We start from the raw sequence: 25970 nt of genomic DNA on the forward strand, positions 1-25970 counted from the left end.
CGAGCATTTCTATTCACATGACTGCACAAATGCATTGATGCTATTAGATTCTTGTTTTCAATCTTGCAAGTGTACAACTCCCACAAAAACATGCATATTATTTTCCATTAATGTTTTCGCAGGGGCTTCCTTAGCAGACAGCGCCAGATTGACACCAATTGAAAAAAGCTTAAAGTTGGCTGTCAACGCTGAATTTGACTCCGTTTTAAGTGGTGTGTTGTTTCTGTCAGTCAACTCAACACTGTTCTCCCATTGGTCGAACAGCAGGTAGACCCGCCTTCTAATACCTGTCAACTTGTAACAGGCCGCGACAGCTTCCGGTAACCCCGCCCATCGCATCTCTTCTTCCTCTTTCCACCGGTGCTGTGGAGCGTCGTGCGGGTTCACTATTGCGGTTTCGGTGCATCACGGGATGTAACCGCTACCAGTCCAAATCTTATCCGAAAACCTTTCGAAATTCCTGGCAAGGCAGCAAACCAAGGGAACTTACATCAGCACGGAGCGGAAGAAGAGAGGCTAGTTTTGGCTGGAGGGGGACTCTAGCAAACCTACTGACTTCCACCGCACGCAGAAATGGCGGAGCACCACGCAGTCAGCGACGGCAAGCACAAAGCGTCCGCTAATGCCGGCAGCTCGGTGCACGGGAACAGCCGAGCCGGCGCCGCGGGTGCAACGGGCGGCAGGGGAGGCCTGTCTGGCGGACTGACACAGCCGGCTGGGTGGCAGTCGTTACTTTCGTTCAGCATTCTTTTTCTGGCCTGCCTGGCCGGATTCAGCTCCAGACTTTTCGCCGTCATTCGCTTCGAGAGCATCATCCACGAGTTCGACCCATGGTAAGATGATGATGATCATGATTATTCGTATTATTGCAATCCCGATCGTAGTTGCATTGATTCTCCTGTTTGAATGGCTGCTCATTGTCATGCTATCTGAAGGAGGCATTTCCTTAAGGGTTTTTTTTTTTTTTTTTGGTGCAAGCGGTTGATAATAATGTCACGGTCCGGACGTTTGGCACGTCCAAGGAACGTTGACATTTAAACATGACGCTTGGAGTCTTATTTAGCTAGCCGGTTTAGTTGACTACTTGTCTCGTGCTGATTTGGCAGTCTTCTTCCACACTCGTGCTCCCACTGGGGCTGCACTTGACTCAAATAGGAGGTAAGAAATGAATGAGCCTTTGCTTTGTAGACTTTTAATGCAATCCTAGTGGGAGTATGACGTTGCACATTGTGGAGAGAAATCGCTTCGACCGTAACCGCTGTGGTTGATAGTGTTTTTCCGCCAGCGGAGTTCACTCTTATCTTCTAAGTCGTTGGTAATTCTACTGTGGAATGATAAAAGGAATAGATAGATCGAGGCAGGCTTTCGTTGACGTTCCAGGCTGGTGCTCGTCACCACTGCAGACGGTTTGTAACCCGGAAGCAGATTGATTCGCTGTGACCTGTCATCGCAATGTTCAGTCTAATTTAGTCACGTGGATCCTGGACCTCTTTGCGCTCACCACCTCAGTTACCTGAACAGTAAAAGTATTTTGTCCATTTTTAAAATACTAATTAAATAAGTCACAGATAGGGCTGTAATTGCTTGGACAAATGCGACTATCAGATCACGTTTTAATTTCCATCCCTATATTAAAAAAAAAAAAAAACAGTATGAGCAGTAAATGCAAAAACATTAAGATCCATAAATGCACAAACATTAAGATCCAATCACTGGTTTCATGCATAATGTGGTACAAAATAGGCTTAAAGGTTGGTGGCTGTTTAGCAAAGCAGAGGCAGGCATATGTTTTATTTTGGTTCAACACAAATAGCGTTGTAACGTTGTCTCTTAAAGGGGCGGGGCCTTGTGCGTGACCTCAGCAAGTGCATGTGTCTCTGAGCGCCAGATTTGACCTACTGTACTGGACTTTGTGACCTTTGAAACATCCCACTAGGACATGTTTTGCTGTAGGCAATGTTTTAACTATTTATATTTCTCATGCAAACTGAAGTTGCCTTGTGTGTAAGACAATTTAAAAATCAGCAATTGTGTAATCATTCTTTTTTTTTTTTTTTGTCCTGATATGCTACCACAACTCCTCATTAAGTTTGACTTCAGGTTCTGCGGTCTTCCTCGCTTTGCCCTCATTGGTATGGGTACCCTTTTGAAAGATTAACAGCAGACAGGCTAAGTATGTTGTTAATGTGACAAGAGTCTGATTATTTTTACTTAGTGCTTGGAATGTGCCCCAAGCTATGACCTTAACATTGTTTGTGAGTGTTAAATAGTGCTCAGAGGCTGCTTTCTCTCATTAGAGCCTAGCCACGTAGCATCTGGCTGGTCACACAAGTGTTTTGCCATACTGCATCGTGCATTTGAGAAACACTTGCAGCCAACGTGAAGTCATGTTCCCCCGGATTCCAAAACAAAGTAATTGCAAATGGAATGGTTGGTTTAGATTTTTTTGTCAGGTCAGTCAGGTAAGTGGATTACTCATCACATAAGCGAGAAGCACAGCCCCACAGTTTTGGCTTTGTGTGACACGTTTGGGAATTTGACAGGGTTTATGCTTGTAGCGCAGAATGGCTGTTTGATTGATTCATGGGGGAAAAGCGAAGCGCTGCTATTGGGTTTGACTCGGACCTCTGTCACGTGCCGCATTTTTCATTAACAGTGTCGCATTCATTTTGTTGGAGCCTTTTACGAAAATGTATTGAATTAATTTCCCCTCCAAAGTCACTCATGCATGCTAAAACAAGGAGACGGGAGCAATTGATTGCACTTTAGGTCTTTTGCCGTGTCTATGCTTGTGCATAGGAGATCCTTGAATATAGTCTCATTGTTAACGCAGCGTCATGTATTTCTCAAAATAAATCCCCTCTATGCTATGCTATGCGCAGGGCTTCGGGGCGGTAGAATGAAAAGCTTGAACGTTGGCATACTGACAGGTGTCAGCATGCAGCTCCGTGGGAGCCCACAACTACATTTGCAAGAAAGAAAGATGGGGGAGAGAAATTGCGGGTGGATGCAAGGCGATGCAGAGGGAAAGAAGGATTTAATACCTGTCACGCATCCAATCTGAGGGAGCTTCTATAGATGGAGCCATAGAGATTTCATTGTTTCATGGCTTTTTTTTGTTGTCGTGCGTCTTTGCTTTGTTATGACACTGGGTGCATTTTTATCTGCCCGTGTCCCAACTGTGTAAAAAAAAAAAAAAAAAAAAGTGTCTGTGGCTAAGAGATTTCTTTCAAAAGTGCCCATAAAATAGACACCGCTGACGACTGGATTGATTTTTCAAACAGTTGGCTATGTCTTGAAAAAGTTATTTCACCACATCTCAACGCAATTTTGCTTGCAGTTTCTTCTATTGGTGTTTGCTTTTGTTTGAACAAGCCTCCTCTAAATTGCCATGTTTGTTTAAACTTGTGTCGGAGCATGTTGAAAGCTTCTCTGGCTAGCTTGGAGTAGCTTGAAGCCGGCATCTCTTATAGCAAAGCATCGATGGAGGGTTGAGTGCAAAGTGTTGTTGTTATTATTGTGGACGAAAAATAAAGGGAACGTGAGCTTGACTGCCGGCCGGATAATTGTTTTCCTACTGCCGGCGGAATTAATGGCCGCAGGAGTCACTTAATGAGGTAAGGGACCTTGGCTTGTATAAAAACTGTGAAAATGTTGCTTGCTTGGGAGAAAAGTTAATATACAACAACTTGAGCAAACCTAAATGGTATTAGAATAATTAATAGGACAAATATTCATTAGCGATAGTCTAATCACATTTTGCAACCAAATATGTCCTAATCATTTTTTTGTAGTCTTAATCAAAATTCAAAAGAAGCAAAGACTTCCAAATGAATGTGAATGAATACAGTAGAGGTCAGTGGCGTCCAATAAAAGGAAAGTGACTGCTGTTGTCAGATAAAGTTGAGCACGCCCAGATCTACGATGCTCATTTGCAAAGGGGAATGAATGAATGAATGAATGGTGCTATTAAGACTTTAATTCAGACGGCGGCTGCTTTCACTTGCACTCATTGGATCGCTCGCAGCTACCAATTACTATTTGTAACATGAAGTGCGTTATTAAAATGAACTGTGTGTCAATGGTGACCGACATGCAGGAGCTCATTAAAACACCTTATTATTACAGCGGTTGTTATTGTCCACTTTAATTGGTCTTTGGTTTGCTTCAGCCGAGAGGATTCCGCGCTACTTGAAACCAACACTATGTGTAATTAGTATTCCTAGGGCTCGGCTACCACAATATAAAAATGGCCCCGGATCTCCAAATGCTATTAACGTGAACTTAGCTGACTCTTCAAGATAGCTGGAATCTTTTAATGGAGTTAACGTGGCGGCGTTAGTATTCTTCATGAAGAAGCAAGCCAAAGCCAAAGCCAAAGCCATTATTCGCACGCAGCATCAAAGTCACTTGGAGTAAGTGCTGAGACCAGTGCAATCAAATAATGATCAACATTTTTACCGATTTTTGGCCATGTTTTAGGTCAAACCAGTAACCGAATCGTAACAGTGCAATTTTGTCCAGTCAATTTGACATAATGTCCTGTTTTGGGAAAAAGGGATGAAACAAAATGGCACAGAGCAATTTCCCTTTTCGGGGGGTTGCTCTGTGCCATTTTGGCAAAAGGGATAAAACAAAATGGCACAGAGCAATTTCCTATGTTTTTTTGTTTTGTTTTGTTTTTAAAAAGTAGCTTGTGACAAGCGTTCTTCAGTGACAAAATAAATGTGTGTCACTTTTGGCTCCAATTTGATCCGGCGCCCCAAAGTGCCTACTCACTCGTCTGTCTCTTTCTCCAATTCAATGGTCTCATCCAGGCCCTCCGAAATACAAGACCTACATGAATGAAGCAAGTGGAATTCCTCTGGAGTGAAGGTTGAAGTGACAAGGCATTCACAAGATGGCATTCACAAGATGGCTTTCATGCAGCGGTGAATGCTGCAACCGTAATCACCTTGTGATTGACTGGCCATCAGTCCAAGGGTGTGGTGCACCTCTCACCTCAAGTCACCTGACGTCATTTTTGCCGTTTGCTGACCTTATGCTAGTTTGGCTAAATAAAGAAAGGAATTGTCCTCTTTGTTTTGAGACTTTCCAAGTGTTATATTTTGCAGACCAAATTGGGTCATGTCACTGTAACTCATGGCACATTTGAAGACGCATAGAGAATTGATATCAAATCCAACCAGTGTGACTCAGCTAGGACCTTTTAAAAAGTCTCCGCCGCATGCGTTGTGTCACAGAGGAACTCAATTCTCCGGGTGCCGAGATTAATTTGGGTTTCCTCTGCCTGAGGACGAGCGTAGCATACACTGTAGTATCATCCGTTTAGCCACGAGCCATCCTTCATCCTTGCCACCAAAGCCCTTAAGTGTGAAAACTCCCCCATAACCGGGACGATATAATTGGAGGAATATCCAATGCTTGATTTAGCACAGGAACTTGGTTGCCCCCACACACTAAACAAATCAGTGTCCTTTTTCCTTCACTAAATTATGCATGCAGTCGCAGTTATAAGAGTGTAACTTTGTGTTATCTGTATTCTGCTTGGTCGCTCATTAATTTACGTGAATAACGGCTGCTACATCAAACGAGCGCCGCTTTGGGGCTTTCGTGTTGCGGGAGCACGGTTTTTGTCGTCCGTCTTCCGCTCCCCCAAAAGAAAAAATCCTTTGTTTTTAGTATTCGAAATTCCTCCTACGCTAATCGAGACCAAATTGATCTGCTTGGTTGGCAGGTTATTTTGTATGGGTTGTCAAATTACTTTTAAGTGTGCTTCGATAATCGGACATTAAATCGTATCTGAATCAGGAGGTGGCAAACGACTCTCACCCCCTGCTTGTTTTTATAAATACGGACACATGTTAATTCATGGTAGTTGTTAAACAAGTGGAGCGTGATAAAACTGGCCTTGTAGCGGAGTTATTGTCAGATGTTCCATTATTTTTATGGCCAAAAGCCATCACATACTTAGCCTCTGCAAACGCTGCACTCGCTTTATTAAGATGCTTGCTTATGTATGGCATGAAGTTTGCCATTACAGATGGTGTTTTGTGACTTAGGGTAGCGCAAACGCAACTCGTCCTTCCACTGCGTCATTAGCACTTTCAAAAATGCAGTATATGTAATCTGTCCCCGAAAAGTCATGATCATCATCCCTATGTCTACGCTGGAGAACCTGGCAACTACTCCAGCTTTACAGCCAACAATGTTTTGGAAACCTTTGGAGAGACCGTGCAACATCAAAGGCAAAAATTGATCGTGAACTTTGTGTCCAACAATGGTGTTCATTGTATTGGATAAGCAAGTCTACCATTCATTGGCCGCACAATCAGGGAAGTTGTTTACATTCAGCAGAGTCTTTCCACATCTCAGTCACTCCCTGCGTGTTCTCAGTTCTGCCCACCCAGGATCAGCGATACCCAAATGGCAAGTGTCTTCATGCGGCTATTGAGGCCTTGCACCGACATGAACTTGATTTAGCACATCATCTTAATGATTTACTTTGCAGGATGTCAGTGTCTTGTTCAGTCCATTGGGATGGAGATATACTACACGCGGTCGGGTCGGTCTCTTAGTGACTTTGCAGTACATAGCAAAGCCATGATGATCAATGCAGGAAAAATAACCACCTGGTTTTTTGGAACACACTAATCAATTGTATGGCCGACGGCTTTAAGTGTCCACTGCTGTACTTTGCTTTATCATCCCCTTTTATGGCCTATTCATTTCCGGAAGATGTATTTTATTTCTTACGACTTGGGAAAAGTTTTTTTTTATTTTTTTGGGGGGGGATGTATCAGTTCTGTACAAGAACAAGATGGCCGTCCTGCGCTCATAGTGTGGTGCAGTGTCATTGAATAGGCATATGACAGCTTTCGTTTGCAATGTAAAAAATACTGTTTGGTGTCAGTAATTAATCCAAATGTGTGCGGTTTTAATGCCGTTGTTCCGTTATCCTATTTTTGCAATCGCATTTTTTGGGGTGGGATAAAAGGCATTCTTCCAAAATCCATTTCCTTTGATTCATATGCCACCGTTTGAATTTATTTGTTTTGTTTTGGGTCTTAGCATTTAATTTTCTTCTTTTGATTGGATTGGCCACAATTTTTCATTTCAAAGAAACCCCCACACAATGTGTCTTGAAACACACCATTTGATTGAACATAAATTGGTCCATTTTATAAACATAGTTGCCAAAATGAATTGTGTCTATTGGATTTTTAATTGAATTCTTTATTCAAGCAAACATGGATGCAATTTTGATTCTTTTTGGGAGATAAATGGTATAGACTTGCACAGAATGAAGACTAAACAAGGAGCTAAGTTCAGCCTGGCTTTTTAGGAGAACTTCCAGATTACATACCTCCAGAGCATTTCATCAAACATGCCAGCATTTATTTTTAGCCTAATGCTCTTTGATACATTTGAAATGAGATTGAAGTGTTTTGGAATCATCGTTTGGGGGATATTTATGGTTTGAACTAATAGTTCTAAAACCGTTTGAGGGGGTTGCAACATGTTTTTTTTTTTTTTTGACTATTACCAGCCGTTCATCCCCAGCGGAATTATGTGAAGTTGTAGTTATGTGCCAACCGGCAGATATTGACACTACTTAGTATTTCATCGGAATCTATCTGGTGTTTGTGTCGTCTGGCTCTTAAATATGAATTCTGTCCATCAGGCATATTCTTCACAAGGAGGATTCGAGCTGACATCCTCTTTGGATGCTTATGTGCCTGCTAATAGGATTAAGGATGTGCCCTTTGAATAGTCAACAGTACTATATGGAATCTGAATAGGGTTCGCATCAAAAATACTTTGTTTTTTCCAGCAATGGCAACATTTTTGCGCAAGTGTTTGCCTCAGAGGTTTTTTGTTGTCCTGTAGATTGTTGAAATGGTTTAATTTGGGTTGCTACAACCCTGGCACATGGTTGATTGCAGTTAGAATTATTTGCACGCAGCTTTATTCAGCGTAATTCCGCAGGGTGCATTTGGCTGCAATCAATTTTTTTTTCTTTTTTAACTTCGGCTGACCTTAGCAGTTGGGATCACCGCAAAGGCTCGGAGTGAATTGAAGCCTTATCTTCCCTGTTTTTCACAAGGCAAAGCATCTGCCGCTTCCCTATTGTTTCCACTCCCACAAAAGCCATCCTTCTTTGGAAAAGTGTTTTTTGGTCCGTCAGCTGACATAGCAATTTGGCAAGCTGTGACAAGGACGAAAATGTGGTGCAGTCATTCTTAACCTTCATCTTTTTTGTGTCTCCTCAGGTTCAACTACAGATCAACACATCATCTCACAACCAATGGCTTCTATGAGTTTCTTAACTGGTTTGATGAAAGAGCCTGGTACCCGTTGGGAAGGATCGTAGGTGGCACGGTACGTTTTTTCCTCTGCTGCAAAATGAGGTCGTGCTCCTCATCGCACATTTCTGCTTTTCGGCTAGATTGCCTCTCTAGGTATTAAGAACACATTTTAGCCTGGAAAATAATGATTGCAATTTCTTTTAGCAACGCAGTATCATTTTGAGGCTCACACAAGATGCTCTCTTTGGTCACAGTTTTAGATGCTGCATTGAAGTGGATCAAATGCATGTTTGATTATTATTTTACAAATGCATTTAACAATGAGTTTGACTCCAATCACCTTTCACCAGGCTCCTTTTTTGTCATACACAGAAAAAAAGCAAAAATAATTCAACTAACGATGTGATTTGTAGCAGAGGTTTAAGAGGTGCTGTGTTCAAAGTCATGCACCATGGCAACATTTCTTCTAATCGGATGCGTCTTAAATGTTGCGACGTTTCTGCCCCTTTGAAGCAGCAGGCTTTGAACAAATTTTACAGGAACTGTTGTTGTTTCGGCTCATTAATAGCCTGGCAGAGAGTCTGTCAGTCGTAGTCGTGTTGTGGCTGGTCCTTGCCACAATATTTTCATTTCTGTCGTATCCAATTATAGTAATTAAATTCATAAACAAATTGCACAGCCTGTAATTCCGTCACACTTTGGGCCTTAATGCTCTTGGTTAAATCCAAAATCCCCCATGTCAGTCATGTGACAGTTCTCGACTTTTTTTTTTTTTTTTTGTGCAGATACCATTATCATCGCAACGCCTACTTTAGCTGATGATAAAGGGCAGCCGCTTCAAAAAACATGACAGCTAATGTTTGCTCATTGTGTTCTGTAATACACAAAAGCAGCGAGGAATAGCAAAACCTGTCGTCTGCTTGTACTCATGGTCAGAGGCTGCTGACAAGCTGAGATTGTGAGTTTCGACCTGGTGGACGGACGGACGGACGGACGGACGGTGGTGGGGCTATGCTAAACACTGTTCCAACAGCAATTGCGCCTATGGCTGACATTGGAAAACACCACCAAATGGCATCAGTGTCACATTAGCGCTTATGTAAGCTAGCTAAATCTAAGCTTGCACGCAAACGTGCGGTAATAACTCACTTTCAAATCTGTAACAGGAGCAATATAATTCTGTGCCCTTTATACCACTGCATTATATCAAGCTGCTGCCTGCTGGCTATTTTATTTAATTTTTTTAAATTTATTTAGATTCAGACTGTTCTCATGAATTGTTGATGCTAACATTAAGGCTCCAAGCACTCAGGTGGTTCCGCCATTTAGCAAAAGGATGGGGCCTTTATCAGTTAACGTGACAGTCGACTTTCTTTTGAGCCCAGTTCATCTTATTTCCATTTCACTAGCAGCCGTCATGCGGAGGAGAAAGTGCCAGATATGCTTTCTCCTGACACCAAAGATAAGAAAGAAGTGTTTCTTGAATGTGATGGCACAATAGAAGCTATAAAGCAAACATTGTTATGATTAAGACAATGGCACCGCAAGTGCATCTTTGGTGAAAGCTTGGTACTCTTGGTACTTGTTTTGTTTTTGAAATGAGAAACTTTTTTCCTCTCTTCCCCCCCCCCCCCCAAATGTTTCTTTTCCCGTCCTATCTGGCCAGGTCTATCCCGGCTTAATGGTGACGGCAGGACTCATCCACTACGTGCTCAACTTGCTCCACATCACGGTCCACATTCGAGACGTGTGCGTTTTTCTGGCGCCGGTGTTCAGCGGTCTCACGGCCATCTCCACGTTCTTGCTGACGCGGGAGCTGTGGAACCAGGGCGCAGGGCTGCTGGCGGCCTGCTTCATCGCCATCGTCCCCGGCTACATCTCCCGCTCCGTGGCCGGCTCCTTTGACAATGAGGGGATTGCCATCTTTGCCCTCCAGTTCACTTACTATCTCTGGGTACGTAGTATGCGCCATTGGATTTGTGACTCTTTTTTTTTTTGAAGGGGCCGCAGAGCATCTTTCACAGTCCTTTGTTCATGTTGGGTCGACACAGGCAGAAAAGTGGCCCCTGTTTTATGTTGTATGGTCTCAGATGATGAATTATAGATCAGCAGTCTTAAAAGGCCTGCATGGGAGGCTTTCGATGCTGACGCACAGTAATGGCAGACATGAGCAGAGAATACAAAAGGAGAGCTTTGGCCAAGCGCATAATCCCGTCTTTTTCATTTATTTCATGCTCTCTCCTTCCAATTAAAATGATGATATGCGAATGCTAACCGTTGTCACCGAGTTCAAATACCAAAGGAGAAAGGCGCTAGTTAATACATCGTGCCGCAGGAGAGCCATTCATTGGACATAATGCAATCATCTTGGTGGGATTCACCTTCCATGGACACTACTTTATTACCTTTCTTTTTTACTAAATACCTCGAATAGGAGCGCAGGGATCGAATGAGATTATATTAGAAGAATGTGGAGTTTGCACACAGCACTGAAGCCATCATGCAAGTTTTCCCCAGATTATAACTTTTATTTTACCATGTCATAGAAAAATAAAGCGTACCGTAATTTCCGGACTATAAGTCGCGGTTTTTTTCATAGTTTGGGTGGGGGGGCGACTTATACTCAGGAGCGACTTATATATGTTTTTTTTTCACAAATTTTTACTTGATCATTAAGACATCACTTACAAGTATAGTTGACCACTTCCCATGTTATTTTTAGTATAGTTGATCACTTCACATGCTTTTATTTCTTTATCTTGAACATATTCAAAACATAAAAAATAGAGAAAACGTCAAATAAAGCAATTAACACTTTAAAGCACCATATCCAAGTCCACTGTCTGCTGTATGTACACTTGCTCCATTTTTGCTCCTCTTATATTTATTATTATTATTTATTATTATTTGTTTATTTATCATTTATTCAATACTCTTATTTATTCATTGTTAGTGCCTTCTTGGTTTTTTTTTGTGATGCTTGTATGCATATGTGTACTATCTCACCGAGGGATAGTGGAAATGTAATTTCAATCTCTTTGTGTGTCTTAGTATATAAAAAAATATATCGACGATAAAGCAGACTTTGACTTTGATAAAACAACCAAAAAAAAATATATTTTCAGACGAAACTGGATGAGGGCGCTCTAAATTTTACCGTTGGCCGTGACTCATCAACTGGGTGGGCTTAAGAAAAATGGCACCAAAAAGAAACTCATATTTTGCAGGTTACAAACTTCAAGTTGTAAAATATGCAGCTGAAAACAGTAATCGAGCAGCAGAAAGAAAGTTTGGAGAACCGTGATGTACCAATGGATTACTATTTCAAGTGACGTCAGTAGCGCGGCGCGCCGGTTGTTTACATACAAACGTGCCCACACAAGGACTACCATCATTAGCGGTGACCATTTCTAAGTGACACGGAGGACAACGAGTTTGAAGGAATTAAGGATTTGGAGTGACATAGAAGGTTTGAAAAACTATTATGGCTTTTACGCACGCCCGGTCTCTACTGAGTCGGGGGCCGACGCTCGGCCGAGTGGCTGTCCGCGAACGGTGCGTGGGGCTCGGACATGGCCATTACGCACGCCCGGTCTGTCTGGAAGTCCACGCCGCCACACGCTTGGAAGTTTGTTTTGTTTAATAAAGAGCCGTTTACCAAACCTACGTCTATCCTTGTACTTTGTTAACGCTACAATATAGTTATATAGTAGATCTGTGGAATAAAGACGGGGCTGACGTCAGGGCGCACGCGCGGCGATGTTGACAAAGGACGAGGAATTTGATCGATGGATTTAATGGAATTAAAGTGCACGGATGGTTTGATAATATTATTGGCTTGTATTATAGTTATTTAAAATATAGTTTATCTATCGTTATATGAGCCTGTGGAATATTTTGAAGCGCAAGCGCCCTCAGCCGTGCGCACCCATTGTTGACAAAGAACGATCGATGGATTTAATGAATTGGAGTGACACTGATGGTTTTATAAACATGTTATTCATGTAATAGTTGTCCTTAATCACTCTATATGTTACGTCAGGCCCGTTCTCAGCTCTTTGTTTGTGTTTGTCATGTTAGCATACCTATCGTTTAGCCTGTTGTTGCTATTTAATGAATTGGAGTGACACCGATGGTTTTATAAACATGTTATTCATGTAATAGTTGTCCTTAATCACTCTATATGTTACGTCAGGCCCGTTCTCAGCTCTTTGTTTGAGTTTGTCACGTTAGCATACCTATCGTTTAGCCTGTTGTTGCTATTTAATGAATTGGAGTGACACTAATGGTTTTATAAACATGTTATTCATGTAATAGTTGTCCTTAATCACTCTATATGTTACGTCAGGCCCGTTCTCAGCTCTTTGTTTGTGTTTGTCACGTTAGCATACCTATCGTTTAGCCTGTTGTTGCTATCGTTTAGCCTGTTGTTGCTCGTTCATGACTGTTTTTGGTGTGGGATTTTGTCGAATAAATTGCCCCCAAAATGCGACTTATACTCCGGAGCGACTTATATATCTTTTTTTTCACTTTTTGGGGCATTTTATGGCTGGTGCGACTTATACTCCGGAGCGACTTATAGTCCGGAAAATACGGTAGCTGCTATTTTGTTCAACATGTATAGCCGGTTGGACCAACGCCAGCACTCTTCTGTTGGTTTTATGACCAAGAAGTTGAAGAATGTGACGGCAACCTGAGATGTCTATTAAAGAAATGTATTGAATATATCTTCACTCCGGCCATGAATGAACTGCTTGTTTTTCCCCAGGTGAAATCTGTGAAGACGGGCTCCGTGTTCTGGACCATTGGCTGTTGCCTCTGCTATTTTTATATGGTAAGTGTCGTTGCACACAAACAGTGACACTGCTGACATTTTGATGTTTCACCCCATGGCTACAGCTGCTATTTGTTTTATTCCATGCCTTCCTTCTGCTGATGTTTGTGTAAGCAAAGAAACTGAGAGTCTATTGTATTGTTAACTACAGGTTGTTTTTAAGCTCATTGAATTCAGAAGGACAATTGCAGGTTGTCCTTTTTCTTTTTACCCTCTGCAGAAAGAGGGTATGTGATATTGCGCTTTCCTTCCATCATGCTCAATCTGAATTGCTCATTTGTATTTTATCTGCAGCCCCCCCTACTGTTGTTGATACAGTCGTCCTAGCAACAAAAAAGCTTTTGGTCGTGAGGCTAAAGTACAGCATCATACCGCGTTGAATTTTTTATTTTTATTTTTTACAATCCTGTTTTGCTTTTAACACAAATGCGGCAAGTGCGAGCGTTGCATGTCGATAAAAAGAGGTCCTCGATCTCGCTATCAGCCTCATCGGGAAGTGTGAGATAAGGTAGACGGAGCAAAGCGACAGGCTTGGGCTGATGGAGGGACGCCACCAGAAGCTTTCCAGTTGCTGTGCAACATCTTTTTCTTTCCAATGGGAAGTGTGCGAGGGTGGAGAAGCATTATGCCCGAATCTCTCTTGCCGTCATGCTCGTTCTTCCAGTAATGATCCCTCTGTCTAAACAACCACGACACGACGCACAATCATCGGGGAGCGCCGTCGCTCGTTTTGCCCAATTGAGTATTTCAACTGTTGACGACGCAACCTCCAAATGCAAATATGGCATGCGTTTGGCATTATTAATAGGGTCACGTAACTTTTAAATACATGTACCGGTCGTCTCTTGCAGGTGTCGGCATGGGGAGGCTACGTGTTCATCATCAACCTGATTCCCCTCCACGTGTTTGTGCTGCTGCTGATGCAACGTTACAGCCGAAGAGTCTACATCGGTATGGCGCACGCGTTTGTCGGGACTGACTTGATGTTTACTCTTCAATTGGATTTTGAATGGAAATGCATGCAAATAGAAATCTCCTCCTCTTATACAACCTACCAACGGCTGCTCAAAATTGTAATTGAAGATGAAAAAAGATGCTTTGGTTACAGTGGGACGGGTAATGAACATGGGGGGGATGCAAGTAGACAAGCTGGAAATATCTGACATTGATATCCCTTTGAGAGTTTGAGCTTGTAATATTTCCCCCCCCCCCCCTCTGTCTCTCTACAGCTTACAGCACATTCTACATTGTTGGTCTTGTGCTATCGATGCAGATTCCGTTTGTGGGCTTCCAGCCGATCAGGACCAGCGAGCATATGGCTGCTGCCGGTAAGTCAGATGTGACTAATTTGATTTACATGTCGAGTCCCGAATAATGTGAACTTTCCCAACTAACACCGCTGCAGTATACTAGTGATTTTCTTTTCTTTCTTTTTTTCCTTCTTCTTAAATTGCACACAAACGGCATTAAACAATTCAACAACACCTTAAATATCTGCCACTCACAGCTTTTGGCTTCCCCCTCGCGCTTGCACCGAGAGAGCGAGTGTATTTTATGTTTGCCTGCGTAGCAGCTGCTCGGAACATCTGCTGGTAGCACTTAGAAGAGCGAGTGAGCCATGGAATTGTTGGGACGGTGCCCCCCCGTGGCAGCGGGAAGGTGGGATGGAATTTTAGCAGCGTGGCTGCTTTCCAAGACACATTGAAGGAAGGAAAGGCAGGAACGGACGGGGTGATGCATGTTGTCAAAGGAGATGCTGGAAACAAGTGCTTCATTTCTTTTCTATCAAATTCACCAGATGCTTAAATGAAGGGGGGCAAATTGAATAAGAAAGACCAATTAAGTGAAAACAAAGAGTGCCATGAATGACAAGAGATTCACTATTGAGTCTTCCCCCCCCCCCCCCCCCCCCAGGTGTGTTTGCACTTCTCCAAGCGTACGCCTTCCTGCAGTATTTGAGAGACAGACTCACCAGGCAAGAATTCCAAACACTCTTCTTCCTCGGCGTTTCTCTGGCAGCTGGCGTGGTCTTCCTCACCGTGATCTATCTGACATATACAGGTAGATATGCATTTCTAATATCCTGTCATGCACCATGTGCTCTGTATTACAATACAGATGTGCTCATGCTTTACTTGCAATTTTGTTTTTCATATTTAGATGGATATTTTTTGCGCAGCTTCTTTATCTTTTGCTCTATTGCACTCGGTAATTATAAGATTAAAGATTTAATTGCGTCTAATGTAATTAGACGTGCGAGCAATCTCAATATTATTCCTGGTAAATGTCTTTGCTTTCGAATCAAATGAATCTGATTTATTGCTCTTTACAATACTTGCCGTAATGTCCTCTTATGCGCACAGTGTCATTTTTGCACGAGTCCCATGGCAGATTGGATTAATAAGCGTCTTCTCAAATAGGTCAATGAACTGATCCGGCCGGGATCCTTGCATCAAATAGACTTGCCCTGAGGGTTCGTTTATTTCATGCCACATTAAAGCTCTCGTGTGATTGCGAGGCCAAGCAGTCGCTCGTGGTAATGGAATGCATTGTTACCTAATATCGCAATGTAAACAAACTGAGCAGGTCATTTAGAAGTTAAATGCAAATTTTGTACATGGAGAATACTACAGGCACCTTCATGTAAAAGCCATACAAGATCTTCTAGGGAATCTTTTCCTCATATTATTGTTGTTGGCGTATTGTACTGAGCAGTCACAGTAGATAGCTCGCTACCTGTATGTCACAAGAAATTCTTTTTCTGGTTGTCATCACATTTTTTCAGTTTGCATCAGCGATGTCCTTTTGTGGTTGGCATGACAAAAGAATAGAGGGAGAAAAAAACAAACTCACAAAGTTCCGCATATATGCTGAGGTTTTGGTGATTCCTCTCAGCATGTGTCAGGGTCTTTTTTTTTTTTTTTTTTGCTTTTCACATTGTCCTGGTTAATATTTTCTTGTGTGTTGTGCATCTCCGCTGTGGTTTTATGACGAGCTGAGCCGCCTACATTTCATGCTTCCTTTGTCATTTATTGATTTCATTTAGATTTTCCCCGAGTATTTCCAAGCTGTAATTTTTGCCGCGGGATGGAGTGCTTTTTGTTTTTGTGCAAAATTACATTTCATTCCATTTGTACGAATTAGAGTTGATTTAGCATTTCGGGAGCACTTCTCAGTAAAATTCTGTTTAACATCACACCAAATGAAAGTCCCGAAAGGCGATGAATGGAATAAATTTACAAGCCCACTCAAATCGTATCCATAAAACGCATTTGATGAGTCTGTCGATCATTATTAAGGGGCAATTTATGTCAAGTCGCTGATAATCAATCGCTAGTTCTACTGAGGTGTAATGTGGAAACAAATGAGTCACCACTCAAAAATGGCTAACATTGCATTTCTAAATATTCAGCTGAGCTCATTTGCGTTGTCTGCTATGGGTGTCGGCTGCGCACATGTACGACGACGACGACGAGAGGCCCCCCGAGCAACAATTCAAAGCTGTAATGTATTCCAGATCAAAGCTGAAAATATGGATGCATGTATATGAAATACCCTGTGTGTAATTTGCAGCTTAAACGCTTCCTCTTATGTTTATAAATATGAGAATTGCAGTCATTAAGTTGTCATGATACTACTGTAGACACATTCTTATAATCACACATGAGCGCTGCATTTTCTGGAGCCTTTGATTGGTCCATCCTTTAATATTTTGATAGCCAGCACAAAATGTCTTGCAGGGAATTATAACAGCACAATGAATGGTGGTTTCAAGAGGTAGTACACGTATTGCTCTTTAAAAATTGAAGCACAATTCTAGCGACGTTATTTGAATTTTAAAATGTATTTTCAATTTCAAAGTGTTGAATATACACACCGTTATTTTGTCAGTGAGTTGTCTGAAAATGGCAGAGATTGCATTTTCTGCTCTTGGAGAGAGGAGATGGACTTTTGGAATGGAAGCTGGCCACACAATGAAAGGCTACACAATAGAGCCAAACTTGAGCTGATAGAAGTCATATTTGGCCACAGGGTTGGCCGGCCGGCCGGACAAGAAGCCACCAGCCAAATTGGGAGTCCGAAAAAAAAAAGACATTCGCAATCTCCCGTGTCGGCCTCAGCGACTTGAATGATCTGGCTGGCGTGTCTCTCTCTCGCCCAGTGTCAGCTGAGATGAGATTGATTTCACAATAGAGGATATATTGAATATGATAATGATTTTTTCTTTCTTCTATTTTTAGGATACATTGCTCCGTGGAGCGGGCGTTTCTACTCACTTTGGGACACTGGGTGAGTTGTACTGAACAATTGCTCATCACTGTACCATGTCACACAGAGGTTTCAAGGCTGCGACAGAACTCGTTTTTGCCCCCACATAGCAGCATGTGTCCTGTGATCTCCAAAAGACAAACGCGCGTGTGGCAATCCGTTCTCCCGTTGTTTGCTAATTGAAGCCGTATAAGACTTGTCTTGTCCTTAGTAGGTTGATAGAAATTCTTTTTGTGGCTGGCTGGCTGGCTTTTCTTCCCCCACTATGCTAATCACTGATAGCTTGAAAGGGAAAATATTCCAAGTTTCAGGCTGTAATGAATGAACAGATAGCATAAAACACCAAAGAAAGAGCATAACTCATCTATGTGAATAGCTTCCTCCCACCTTCTGATTCGAGAGAATTTATTGTACAATCTGTCAAAATGCTCATCTCTGTCCTTTCAACTTTCCCCCCTTAGCTATGCCAAGATCCACATCCCCATCATAGCGTCGGTGTCGGAGCACCAGCCGACCACGTGGGTCTCCTTCTTCTTCGACCTTCACATCCTCGTGTGCACGTTCCCGGCAGGCCTCTGGTTCTGCATCAAGAACATAAATGACGAACGGGTGTTTGGTAAGACTCTCAAGGGCATGCAATGTACCCGCTATGTGTCCAAGAGGTGTGCGCTAACCAACTGCAATCTATGCATCTATCATTTGGGCCATGTTTTACCACTCAGTGGATCATCACAAGATGAATGAGCCTCATTTGATCCTAGCAAAAGACACTAAATTCTTCAAGTCCCTTGAAGGGAATAGATTTGGGGACAGCGCGGTTCGCTTTGAGGTGGTTGGCAGACATCCAGGGCGCGATATCGTTAAGTCACTTTGATGGGGTGGAAAGGAAGGCCAAGGATGTGTTGTTGTTGTTGTTGTTGTTGTTTAGAATGACTTGTAACTTTTGATGTGGCCAGTGTAATTATGAACAGAAGCCTTCAGGGACACCATGTGTACCTACTATTTCCATGCAGGAAAATTGCTGTCCATGCCAATATTATGACGTGAGCAAAAGCTAAATTATGGAAACGAAATGCTGAATTGAATGGAGCGCAAAAGTCTCTCTGAAGCCTAATGTGCCGTTGCGGAAAGTGAATGCTGACAGTTTCATTTTTATTCAGTCGAGTCTTAATGAAGTGCCAAGTCGCTGTCATTCAGATAAGAAAACACTCACATTTATCTTTTAAAAAAAAAAAGGATGCTTAGAAATATTCTTCAATGGCTGTCCATCAACACCCCCCAAATCCCTCAACGATTAAACATTTACATATTGCGAAATCTAGTGATTGTCTGTCTGGGTGTCGCAGCCACCTCCAGCTCTCTTGCATTGTTGCTGACTAATTTCAAACAGATTGTGCCAAAAGATAAAGGAAGTATGGAATCCACGTATGGCATGGGAATAGCTGAATACATTTTTAATAATGGAGAGAATTTTCTGCTCCGGCAATCTGATCATTGAATCTTTACAACTATGACAGTCATTTTGTTGGCTGCCTGCTGTTCCAGCAGCAGCCAGTTGGCGGTCTCAGTGCGGCAAACAATGACTGTCTGTTTTCTTAATGGAATTGGGTGAATCACTCCATTTTCTCTGATTGAATAAAGCGAGGTGATTTGAAGGCAATAATGTGTTGTTTTTTGCGAAAAAGCAGCAATAAGTCTGACTGCGTCTGAAGGACAACAGAACTAAAGTCACCAAATTATTACAAGCTTTCAAGATGAAAGATTAGCTCCGTCCACATGAAGGGCAGAGAACCTTTAAAGCAATAGCAAAGTCCTTCAGCAGGCTGGTTCTCCGACAACTTACTCAGCCAATTATTGCTATTGATTAGCCACTCACTTGTTGAGCCAGGTCGGCGCTTTTCAAGGACGGAAAGCTATAAAGGCCTTTTCTATTCAGGGCGTGCAATGTAGATGGAGAATTAGAAGACTGCTTAGCCGAGTCTGGGGCTACTTTTTCCACTTTATTCATGGGATTCCCTTTACTCTCTATCTTTTTTTTTTTTTTTTTTCCGACATCCAGCATATATTTTCAGTCTTATTCAATGAGTCGCCTGGTTTTTGTTTCTTCTCTCCTCCTTCCTTGCAGTTGCCCTGTACGCCATCAGTGCGGTGTACTTCGCCGGGGTGATGGTGCGTCTCATGCTGACACTGACTCCGGTGGTGTGCATGCTGTCAGCAGTAGCTTTCTCCAGCGTCTTTGAACACTACATGGGAGATGACACCAAGCGGGAGAAACCCCCCGCTGAAGATAGCAGTGATGAGGACGACAAGAGGAATTCTGGGAATCTCTATGATAAGGTTGGGTAGAATCATCGTCAAAAAAGAAAATGTCAACAGCCTCTCTTGTTGAGGTGTATTATACCATACTGGGGTGGATTTACTTTGAAAAAACAAAATTAAAATCTGCTGTGATGCATATCATACCGGAGAGGCGGAAATTGAAGGGTAAAAAATCCAGCCCTCGATTAAAAGTCGCTGTGATCTCTCTCTTTTTGTTTGTGAACTTGGCTCGACACCCTTTGTGGTGCTCAAAAGGAAGGCTGGCAGACAGTCAGCTTTCATCTACACATCCCACAAAAAGATTTCGAGCCGTTTCAGCTAACCTGTGATTCATCCGGCTGGCTATTTGATACTTTTTATTCATCTCCAAGCGGTCTCACACGATGAACGGGTGCTTTAATAGCCATTAGTGTTTGTTTACAAATGTCAGCCCAAACTTTGAGTGCAAAGCTTAACACCACATGTGCGTACATATTTTTCAAATGAGTGTCCTCGCCACAACATCCGGACCGCTGGCATTTTAATCAGCCAAAAGCCTGAAAATACTAACAGTGGAATTCTTTGTCTCGCATTTGTACAATAGGTACGCCTACACTAATATTGTCGAGGTGCGTGAAATCAACCAGGCCATCATTTGATCAAACATATGTCTTCAGGCTGGCAAGGTGCGAAAACATGTGTCGGAGCAAGAGAAAGCAGAAGAAGGTTTGGGGCCAAACATCAAGTCCATCGTGACCATGCTGATGTTAATGCTCCTGATGATGTTTGCCGTCCACTGCACCTGGGTCACCAGCAATGCCTACTCCAGCCCCAGCGTGGTACTCGCCTCGTACAACCACGACGGGTAGGAGTTGCGCGCTCACACACGCGCACGCACACACACACACACACACACACACACACACACACACACACACACACACACACACACACACACCTGCTGTAATTTGATAATGGCTGTGAAATTAGCATAAGGAGAAGGCGAAGTTCACAGTAGCATGGCTCCACAAAGAGCAGCGAGCTGGGGAGTGCATGCATATTTCATCCATTTGTTGAAATATTGATGATGTGCATGACAGCGCAAGCTTTGATATGGCTACTTATTTTTGAGTTTCTAGGTCACGACGTAAATGTGTTTGTGTTAAGGATGTGCCGCCGTTATCGCCCGTCTTCAGAGAGTAGCGTAGCACTCATTACCGACTTGCTAAATAGACTCAGCGAGACATGATCAAATTGTCGGCGTTATTTATTTTTCCCTAAATGTATCCCAGTCCTGCTACTGTTAAACTTATGTGGTGCTTTACGTTCGTTCAGGTGACATAGTGTGCTAAGTCAAATAGTGGCCGCTGCTCAAATATTTGGCAGCTGCATTGCTAGCTTGAAGAAATGAAGCGGGGCATATTGCATCTCAAATAGACGCTGCGCTCCCCCTCCGCAGGACAAAAGAACGACAGGTGGTGCCACTAGGTGGCTGCCATTCCCACTCTGACATGTGATACACCCAAGTGTCGGTCGGTCGGTGGGTGGGAGGGTGCATGTCATTACCGCAGCAAACGCCATCTGCGTTTGTTGGAGTTACAAGAAAAGCTGCTGCTGCCGCTGCTGCTATAAATTCCACAACGGTGAATTGTAGTGGTGCGACCATAACTCCATTAATTGACAAGGTTGATCATCAATTGATTGGATACCTCTTTTTCAATGAAAAACCCTTGTCACCAGCAAATAGAGATGCTTTTCTTTCTGCCCTCGACAAGAACCTTAGCTGTAATTAATACAGGCCTTGCATTGTCTCCACTTGACTAATGAATTTATAAGAGGAAGGAGGGGGAAACATGCTAAAGCCTCCCCGCATTTATTTAACTACTTACAACCCTGTAACGTATTGGTGGTTTGTGTTGTCAGGTCACGTAACATCCTGGATGACTTCAGGGAGGCGTACTACTGGCTGAGGCAGAATACCGATGAGCACGCGCGCGTCATGTCATGGTGGGACTACGGTTATCAAATTGCCGGGATGGCCAACAGGACCACGCTCGTCGATAATAACACGTGGAACAACAGTCATATAGCGCTGGTAAGCTCTTTTGTTTCATTGACTATCAAGCTCAGGATGATCAAGCTCTGTCTTTTTTTTTTTTTTTTTTTTTTAAATTAAACTGCCACTTCTAACTGCTTTCTGCTCATAGGCTCGGTATTCGGCATTTCATTTAAGGACACTGCAGTTAATTGGTGTCGCAAGTGTTGATTTGTCCCTCTGCTGCATTTCAAGATGTTTTGGTGTCAAACTCCATCTGCTCTTTGACTGCCCTTGCTGCCCGTTGGCTCCTCATCTGTTCTTGGGAAATATAATCACGGCGCATTAGAGGGCGTAATTAACTACCGGCTACTGCTCTGTGCCTGTGCCGTGGTGCATTTTATTTGCGCTTTCTTTCATCTCCAACTGTGACAGTGGAGGCACTTCTCCCGCAAAGCAGAGAGGAGAAACTTTACAAGCGTCATCAAAAGTTTAATCCACGAGGATGCGGCCAACTTCCTCGATTAAAGCCGGAATTTGTCCAACACGCTTTTGAATGTCTTTGTCTGCGTCTCCTCCATTTTGGAGGGATGAGAGACTGGGAGTAAGATTAGGAATATACAACACTGTCAATTTAACTTTAATGTTTCATCTGTTTTATATTGTTCCATCTTTTTAGCCTAGGGATGTTTTTCCTAAATACACTCGACACTAGCGTAAATTAGCTGTGGCGGGTTCTATTGGAAATGTATTAAACTTTTGCCACACTTTAGGTGGGGAAAGCCATGTCTTCCAATGAAAGCGCGGCCTACAAAATCATGAGGTCCCTGGACGTGGACTATGTGCTGATTATTTTCGGCGGCGTCATCGGCTACTCGGGCGACGACATCAACAAGTTTCTATGGATGGTGCGGATAGCTGAGGGCGAGCACCCAAAGGACATCAGGGTAAGTGTCACCTCGACATTCTTGCTCACAAGGATGTAACAAGTAAACAAATAGTCCAGCAGGTTTCAACACAGCCAGTAATGGAGCGAATGACTCCGAACGCATTAGCACCTGACCGCAACAATGATGGCGAACTGAACTGAAGACTTATCAGTTACGCAACGGCAATCTATTTAAATGCCCCCCGCCGTAGCTCCATCGCCGTAATGATTTTTTTGAGCAAGGTGCAAGCACATCGGTAACGCCTATCGACTGCTGGCTGCCAATGCTAGCTGAATACCAAGAAGGATCAGCGACCTCTGATATAGTATGAGCAGTTTGTTGTGTCAAACATTTGAAATGCGAGCATGGATTATTAGTAAAGGGTTTGATGTTACTTTACTGCCGTCCAATGGTGAACACTAAATGTCACTTTTATGTCAAAAGGTCTGATTGGAGCAGAAAGAAAAGGAAAAGTCGCTCCTTTAGGAATACCGCTTGAATATTTATGGTCTTTGGGAAACTATATTGGGTGTGGTTGAAGTAGTGTAGTGTTTCCACCAAATAGCTTTTCCAGCTACTGAACCGTCTCCACAGCTCTGTCTTAGTACCTGATCCTTTCAACTAAGCACCCAGTCTGGATGTTTCCATTAAACACTTGGCTCCAACAAAGCCCAAGTGCAGTTTCACCCCCCCCCTTGACATTCCATCCTCAAGTTTGCAACTTTGAGCTTCATGCAGAGCCCAGAGTGACTTCTAATAAGTTTTCCTTCTACCATTAAACACATTTTAAAGTCGGTGTACGAAAGAGCGAAAAGCAAAGGTTAGAATAATGAATGCGCTGTAATGTTTTCTTCCAGGAGAGCGACTACTTCACCCCTCAGGGAGAGTTCCGAGTGGACAAGGCGGGTTCTCCCACTCTGCTCAACTGCCTCATGTACAAGATGTCCTACTATCGATTTGGTGAAATGCAGGTGAGCTGAGCTGAGCAGTGAGTTGGAGCTAATGGCCGCTTGATTTGGCGCTGTATGTAACTACAACACGTTGACTTGCACATCTTGAGGGCACGCCGGGTCTTGTTAGAATCCACAATAAGTTCCACCTGCCGCTCTGATCCACTTCAGAGGCTGGGATAATGAGCGGGAAGTTGACACAGGTCTTGTTATCTCCCAACAAGTCTGCTGCACTCTTACGCACCGCTATGCCACTTTGTAGACAGTAACAAGCAGCCGCCGCCGCCTGACTGGTGCTCGCTCGCAGGTACCTCGGGAGTCCCCGCGGTGGGTAGGAGGATTTCAAGGGTTATCAGAGGCTTTGTGTTGTGGTAATAGATGGGTTGGTCCTCCTTGAGCTGATCCGACCGCTGTAACTGCTGCCTCGGGGTCAACAGAGTCGGTCGGTCAGTTGCAGACGAGATCTTGAAAAAAACATCTCAGCTAAATTGAAGAGGAAGATAACAAATAGCTTGTTTTACACTTGTAAGACCGTGTTATTTAAAAGCCTACAATATTCCTGGATGGATAGACAAAGCTACTCCTGTAATACTTCACAGCACATGGGATTGTTTTTTTTTTCTACCAAAATCAGATATTGCCTAGCAACTTGCAGCTTCCACAGCTTTTCTCATTACTCTGCAAAATGACCCTTAAACCTTTTTCAAGTTGCCTGAAGGTTTGCAAACTGAAGTCTTACATTGCTTCTTAGAAAGACAGGTTGCCTAATAAGTTTTTTTTTCTCATTTTTGCTCCGGGAAATTGTGTTTCTTCTGACGTTTTGCTACGCCTCTTCTCCCCCAGTTGGACTTTCGAACGCCCCCGGGCTTTGACCGTACACGTAACGCTGAGATTGGCAACAAGGATATCAAATTCAAGCACCTAGAGGAGGCCTTCACCTCAGAGCACTGGCTGGTCAGGATCTACAAGGTCAAAAACCTTGGCAACAGGGAGCCCATCGACCGCAAGCTTCGCAGCATCGTGCCCAAACAGAAGTACACCTCCAAAAAGGTACAAACAGCTCGTGCGTGGGTGCGTGCATGTATGCACCTCCAGGTCATTCATTTGTATTCAACCTTTGTTTATTTAGTGGCGTTATTAATGCGGGAGGGAGGTTCAGTGGGGTAATCAACCTGATGTGCCGTCTTTGGAATTGCAGACTGCCAAGAGGAAGCGTGGCTACGTGAAGAACAAGCTGCTCCTGAAGAAAGGAAAGAAAGTACAAAAAAAGTAACCCAGACAAACTCTCCTCCTAGGAAAACAAATAGAATGCGAAGAAACCTCTGACAAACAATGAAGAAGAGCACCTGGGTGAGGATTTTTGTGGCACTTGGGCTCAAGCGTTTCTCATAAAGAGCACCCCCGTGTGGCCGGGAAGGTGAAGTGTCAAATTCTGGTTCTCCCCAGAGAGCCGTTGTCCATTTTATCTCGCGGGGGGGGGGACATTTTGTCTTGCTTCTTTTCTCCACTTTTTTTGATTTTGCTATTCATTTTTTTTAACTTTGTACTTGAATGTGTGGCGTGGCATCGGGCTGCTCTGTTGGTTTTTGTCGATTAAAACTGTTGTGCTACACCAACGATGTGATTATCAGTGGGCTGGGGCAAAGGTTTAGAACGGGGGCGGTGTCAGAACATTTTGCACCAAAGAGCCATCGACGTGACCTTGCTCAATGGCACATGTGAACTCCTGGAAAAAGTGAGGAAGCGCTCAGGCCTCGTTCCTGACACGTGTACACGTCAACGTATGCGATATGGAGGGACGTCACACACCTGTTTGAAATCACCTTCACAATCATTATCATCATCATCATCACTCACTCTTCCTTTTCTGATCATCTAAAAAAAAATAACAATTGGCCTAAAATGTCATTGTAATGTAAAAATAATGTCAAAGGAGTATAATATATTGGATTCTTGTGATTTTTTTTAATATGGAGTTTTTTTCTCAAATTTTCTTTGTGAGTTTTATGGATGTTTTTTTGTATGGCAGCAAATAGATCAGTGAATGCAATAATTCTTGTACAGAGGGCCTTGAGATTTTGTTAATGGATGGAATGAATGTGTTTTTACAATGCCGCCCATTTCCCCCCTCTTATAAATATTCTAGATTGTGCATTTTTGCTGCTAGGGCTTCAAAGAGGCAAGCAACAATATGTAAAAAGTAGGGATGTTAATAAATTAGGCCTCCCCTCCTGCAGAGGGAGCTCTAGTTGGGTAAGCAAGCCCTAGTGCCTCTGGTCATTGACTCAGTCTTCCGTCATTTGGTCGTCGTTTAGCAACAATTGCCTTGCAAAGGGCACGGAAGGG

General features: G+C 43.1%; 1 protein-coding gene across 1 annotated transcript; it reads left to right on the plus strand.

Moving 5' to 3' along the window:
• Positions 1-331: 331 nt before the first annotated feature.
• On the plus strand, positions 332-25885 carry stt3b (STT3 oligosaccharyltransferase complex catalytic subunit B). The gene is made up of 16 exons (XM_049750713.1): positions 332-833; positions 8274-8382; positions 9976-10263; positions 13078-13143; positions 13995-14094; positions 14373-14471; positions 15058-15204; positions 17385-17433; positions 17874-18028; positions 19538-19749; positions 20388-20575; positions 21634-21805; positions 22519-22692; positions 23532-23645; positions 24468-24674; positions 24823-25885. Exons 1-16 carry the CDS (start codon positions 574-576, stop codon positions 24895-24897), a joined length of 2415 nt encoding a protein of 804 aa, XP_049606670.1. The 5' UTR covers positions 332-573; the 3' UTR covers positions 24898-25885.
• The last annotated feature ends 85 nt before the right edge of the window (positions 25886-25970 follow it).

This window comes from Syngnathus scovelli, chromosome 19 (assembly GCF_024217435.2).
Source record: "Syngnathus scovelli strain Florida chromosome 19, RoL_Ssco_1.2, whole genome shotgun sequence".
NCBI lineage: Eukaryota > Metazoa > Chordata > Actinopteri > Syngnathiformes > Syngnathidae > Syngnathus > Syngnathus scovelli.